The 6,028-nt window shown below is 42.6% G+C and overlaps 1 protein-coding gene across 1 annotated transcript; it reads left to right on the forward strand.

Moving 5' to 3' along the window:
• The first annotated feature begins 877 nt into the window (after positions 1 to 877).
• LOC120739417 (PHD finger protein 13-like) lies at positions 878 to 2,999 on the forward strand. Its single transcript, XM_040041161.1, has 5 exons — positions 878 to 909; positions 987 to 1,095; positions 1,327 to 1,435; positions 1,677 to 1,747; positions 1,866 to 2,999. The coding sequence occupies exons 2-5, from the start codon at positions 1,000 to 1,002 to the stop codon at positions 1,965 to 1,967; spliced, it is 378 nt and encodes a 125-aa protein (XP_039897095.1). The 5' UTR covers positions 878 to 909; positions 987 to 999; the 3' UTR covers positions 1,968 to 2,999.
• Positions 3,000 to 6,028: the final 3,029 nt, after the last annotated feature.

The raw sequence follows: 6,028 nt of genomic DNA on the forward strand, positions 1-6,028 counted from the left end.
AAAGGGGAGGGGGGGAAGAAGGAGAAAGAAAGAGAAGAAAAAGGAAAAAAGGAAAAAAAAAGAAAGAGAGGGGGGGAGGGGAAAGAGGAGGGGAAAGAGAGGGGAAGGGGGGGGAAAAGAAGGAGAAAGGGAAGAGGAAGGAAAAAAAGAAAAAAAAAAAAAAAGAAAGAAGGGGAAAAAAGAGGGGTAAATTAGGAGGAAAAGGGGAAGGAAGGGGAAAGAGGGAATGGGGGGGGGAAAAGAAGGGGGGGGAGAGGAAGGAGAGGGGAAAGAGGGGAGGGAAGGGAAAAGGAAAGGGAAGGGGAGGAGGAGGGAGAGGGGGAAAAAAAAAAGGAAAGGGGGAGAAGGGAGGAAGAGAGTTATGAAAAGAAGGGGGGGGAAAAGGGGAGGAAAAGGGGGGGGAAGGGGGAAGAAAGAAAAGAGAAGAAAGGGAAAGAGAAAGAAAGGAGGGAAAGAAAGGAATAAGAAGGAAGAGGGGTGGGGGAAAGGATAGAAAGGGGGGAGAGGGGAAAAGGGAAATGAAGGATGGGAAGAAGGAAGGGGAAGAGGAAATTAATGGAAGAGGAGGAGTAAGGGGAAGGGAAGAGGAAAGAAAGAGAATGGAAAGGGAGAAGGAAATATAAGGTAAGAGGAGTTAAAGTACAAAAAATATGAATTAAGGGAGGTCATAAAGGAGAAAATGAAATGTTGTTAGATAAGCTGTGGAATAGTGTGGGGACAGGGAACAGGGGAAAAAAAACAAAGAGTGAAGAGAAGTTGAAGGGGAAAAGGTAAAATTAAGTAAAATTGTAAATTGTGAAATTTAAAATTTTTATTTAAGTTGTCGAAAAGGTAGGAAGAAAGAAAAAGAAGGATAAAGAAAAAAATGGGAGAAGGTGTTTATGACAGGAAAATTCTGCGCAACTGGAGGTATGTATGATACTGAGGTGTTATTCTTAGATTTAAAAAAAATTCTTGTTTCATTACAAACATTTTTGTTCAACTAGGAATTTTCTGAGGATGAGAGGGCATGAAGACACCATGGAGTGGCAGTTACAGACTATGCAACACAACAAGCGACAGGATTCCAGCAGTTGTGGAGTTTTACTGTTAAAGGTAACCCTTATTCAAATGATTCCATTTCTTGTTAGCTAGAATTAAGACTTTAAGTGAATTTAAGTGAAGTGAAAGTTATTTCGGTCAACAACAACAAAGATGATCATTTTACATAGAAGTACTTAATCATACAGTGACTGAAAAAGGAATAGGCTGAAGCCTTGTGGCTTATAATTATCCTATCCTTTACCTAATTAAGACTTTACATTCTAATTATGATCAATCTCACAGTTTGCAGAACACTACCTTGATTTTGGAGAGGTCGGTGAGGTGTCAACCACTACAGAGGCAGTTGTGCTGGAGCGAATGCAGATAGCTTGCACCCTACTTGAAAATCGAGGTAAGTCCAGTAAAGTCCTTATCACGTTAGTGCGTACTTCCAATTTAAATAGTGCTTTTCAAACAGCACAGTACAAATAGTGCTCTTCAAACACTTTCAGATAAGACCCTTCTCAAAGTCTAATTTAAAAAATTCAGGAGACTAATTTTCCAGGAAGTATATTTGGAAAAAATGTACTATTATTTTTTTAATTATTCAATAAACAATGTTTGATTAAAACCTAACTATGAATGTGTTTCAGGGAACGCTGAGGACTACTGCATTGTTTGCTCCATGTTAGATGCTAACGCTGACCGCAGCATGATTGAAATGGTAAAACAAAAGAAAAGAAACACACAAGTCTTAGTATCATTACTTGCCAATCATGATTAAAATGTTGAGTAATAGTATTCACCAAACAGAATATGAGCCATTTATTTTTCCTTTCCAGGTGCAGTGTGAATCTTGCCAAAGATGGGCACATTTTGAATGTGCAAAATATAAAGAGAGCAACCAAGAATATAAATGCCAAAAATGTACGGAAAACACATAACAACTTCAAATAAAAACAGCTGTCTTTTCCCCTCCATGTGTGTTTGTATTCTTTGTCAACATTAGATGATTGTGTGGAGGAAGCATGTTTTAATAGTGTGATTTGGCCATCTGAACATGCTACCTATATAAATCCAAGCAGGAAGCATGTTATTAATGTCCTAGCAACATAACTCAAAGTTTTGAAGTGATTTGGCTATCTGAACGTCCTACCTATATGCGATGGCCTATCTGACCCAGATAGACTGCAGGTCATAACTTCTTACCTGAAGTTCAGTTCACCTGACACTCGGACCGGCGGCCGCCTCGGGTCTCTGCTCCTCCTGGGTTGCCGACCCCTGCTCTAAAGCATCTGATCTGGATTCCTGAGATCAAATATATTTTCCTTTGTGTTTGTTTTCTTCCCATTTGTGGCTTTAATGTAGTGTTACATCCTGTTTGTTTGCTTCCATCTGTATACATGTCCAGATTCACTGTTATGTTTCTATTCGTACATTGCTGTGTGATCACTGTTCCCTCTGCTGACTGATGTGACCTTTTGTATCTCACACTGATACTTGTCATATTTGTATCTGCGCCTAAAAGATAAAAAGTTTTCCATGCTAAAACACAGCTCCACCTCCTGCAGTTCTCCCTCTGAACCACTAGATGTCTCTGTTATCTAAATGAAGACGTGCAGCACAGCAACCACAGCAGCGCTCAGATCACACGTGTCCTGTTATTATGTATAAAAGCATGAAACAGGTGAGACAGGTGGGATCAATATTAATGTTGTGGAAATATATGAAAAAGCAACAGAAGAGTGAAAACATTTCGTGTTTCTAGAAAGATCTTTCAGCTCACAGCTGCTCACAGACTGTATTTACAAGTGACAAACTGCAACTCTACAGTACATCTACAGTATATATCAAATATATTCTGTATTCAAATCTATTGAGTGATGTTTGAAAGTCTTTCCAGGTGAGTTTGATCCAGGAGGGTCTGAAGCCAGAGTCAGACAGAGACTGTGCAGAGACTGTAGAAGGACAGAGCAGCAGCAGAGCAGTCCAGATACACTGATGATCCTCTGTCAGATCCAGAGGGACACACAGGGATGATGCTGGACTCTACATTGTGTCTGACAGTGGAGCTGTTCTCAGAGCAGTTCACTCTGCAGCACTGACAGTCATCTGCACTTCTTCTCATTCCTCTGTCAGTCACTGCTGGATGAAGCTCTCCTCTCCACCTCCCAGTAACATGGCCCAGTCAGAGCGTCTCTACACACAAGCTGCTGCTGCTTCAACCTCTCTGGATCATCAGGACACAGCTCCTCCTCTCTCAGCACACACACCGTCCTGTTTACCATCATCAGCCTCCACCTGCAGAGAGAAGAAGGAAGAGCAGAGGAGATAAACGAGTGTTTCCAGAGACTCTTCATCAGCTGTCAGTCAGTGATGCAGCACATCCAGTATAAAGAGCAGCAGGGACTTCAGTGCTGGGACTGTACTAGGACTCATTGTTGCTTCACTTTTTCTAATCTTTGGATTTTTATTGAAGTTGATGAAAATGTTTTTCCCTCCTAGTTTGAGTTTGGACTTTCATTCATTAGAAGAACCTTGGTGTGTCCACTCTGAGCTCTGTAGGAACCCCAACAACAAGCCCAACAATCCAGATGGACGGTTCCAGCTGTTAACTGGAGGAATTCCATCCAAACATCTGCTCTCACTAAATTCTTCCTCACCTACAGACTGTGTTCTTCACTGCTTTAAACTTGGAAATGAATGCAGTCATTGGTCTGCGTGCTGCTTTGTTCAGAGAGCTGATTGGCTGTTGACAGTGTTTGATCAGAGCGTGTCAGCCGTTACTATGGTGACCATAAAGGTCAGAAACAGGAAGTGTTTGTGTCCAATCCTGAAGCCTGTCACCATTCTCCTCTCACAGCTTCACTGAGAAGCTGCAGCTTTACAGGAAACACTGGATCTTTGTTTCATACTGACTGTGTTTAGTACAATACTGCTGACAGCACCACCCACTCACTCCATCACTCTACTGACCACAGAGTCTCCAGTCTGTAGTCTGGACTCTGCTGAAGATCAGACAGCTGCTTCACATCTGGATCCTTCAGGTAGTTTCCTCTCAGCTCCAGCTGTCTCAGATGGGAGGGGTTGGACTTCAGTGCTGCTGCCAGATAATCACAGCTGATCTCTGACAAACCACAGCTCATCAATCTGTATAAAGAATGAAAGATGTAAGTTTATTAGACAAAGTGTGAGCTTGAAATCATTCAGTGTTTCATCATCTGTTCAGAGCTGAAGAAGGTTCAGAATGTAGAAGTTTAGAAAATGGAAACTCCAAACAGCTGAAGCCAACAGGAAGCAGCTTCAAACAGGAAACTGTGCAGAGTTTCAGACTATATGTCCTGATGCAGCCAGTTGGATTTTGGAGATTTGAATCTCTGTTCTGTGACTAAGTCCTTGAATCATTTCTTCCAGTTGGTCCAACAAGACAGACTAAGTGTTGGACATGTGTTGTGGCTCCATTAGGGGAGCTTCTAAATGTGATGTGATGGCCCCTCTGGGTCTGTCAGGTCACAGGACTGAAGAGAGCTCAAACTGGGCACACAGTTGTTCCAGTCTGGACCAAAGACTCTATACTGGGACTGAGGGACTGCTTTGACTGCACCCACTGGGACTTTTTAAAGGCTCATGTTCTCACTTAGATCATCGATTTCTACTTACATTTCTTTCTGGGAAAAATGGGGATTACTTTGGAAACAGGAAGTATTTTCCCCAATAAGCAGCCCTGGATTAGTAAATCACTCCAACATGTTCTCAGGCAGAAGAAGCTGTCTTGTTATGAGGGAGAGAAGAAAAAGATTGAGGCACAGAAACTTGTTGAAAGAGAGATAAAGCAGCTAAAATCAGGTGTAAAAGTAAAGCAGAGGATGAGCTGAATAAAGGACACTCAAGGCTGGCTTGGAAAGGAATGAAGTCCATGGTGGGGATGCAGAACAAGGAGCAAAGATGAATGTGATGCTGAATCAGCAGAAGACTTGGACTCATTTGATTCCAGCTTTGATATCATTGATTTCAATGAAGAGCTTTGTGATTGTAGCAAAGGGCTGGTAGCTCTGAGAGTCCCACTGATGAGGTGTTTGTGTGGAAATCTCTTAGTGGGACCAAAGAGAGAAAAAGCCCTGGTCCTGATGCTGTGGGAGGGAAATGATTGAAGTGTGCTGTGAGGAACTGACTGGGAGATTTTCACACATTTTCCAGTCCTCCTTGGAACAACAGGAAGTTCCCAGCATATGGAAACAAAGGTTAAGTGTCCTATGGCACTCAGTGATGATGGTGCTGTGGCCCCACCACCTCCACCTCTTTGTAAAGGAACTAACTGTCATCTGAAGCTTCAAATGGAACTAAGACTTCCTCCACTAGGTGGCAGTGTCTGATGAGAAAGTGTTAGTGGAGCTGGCCTGGAGTCAGAAACAGGAAGATGCAGGATTTGGGCTGAAATGGGGAAAAGTGGTTCGCACTAGTGCCTTAAAGCAAGAAGGTTGTAGGTTGAAGCTTGTTGGCCTTTCTGTGGAGGTTGGATGTTCTCCCACAGTCCAATGAAATGCTGCTTAGGTTCATTGGTGCTTCTAAATTGGCTGTAGGTGTGGATGTGAGAGAGTGCTTCTCTGTCTCTCTCTGTTGGCCCTGTGATGGACTGCTCACCTGTGCAGGTGGACCACGCCTCTTGCCCTATGACAGCTAGGGCACAGGCTGCAGCCCTGTGAGCCTAAGCTGAATAAACAGTTAGCAAAAATGATCCATAGATGGCCTGAAATCCCCCAGTTAGCAGTTTGGTAGATAGCTATGACATGCTAATCCCATCCAGCAGCTGTATTCTACCTGTAAGCTGATCCCTGCTGAGCCAAAGCACTTTTTCATATACAAATTACAACCTTTAATAGAAACCTATTGGTCAGCATCTTATTAGCCTGCTGTTAGCTTCATTCCACAGAAAACTGAGAGAAACTAACAGAGTTGATAAAGAATAAAGAGAAATGTGCTGATTTAAAGCCTTTGAAGTGCTTCA

This window comes from Simochromis diagramma, unplaced genomic scaffold (genome assembly GCF_900408965.1).
Source record: "Simochromis diagramma unplaced genomic scaffold, fSimDia1.1 OVJJ01000636.1, whole genome shotgun sequence".
NCBI lineage: Eukaryota > Metazoa > Chordata > Actinopteri > Cichliformes > Cichlidae > Simochromis > Simochromis diagramma.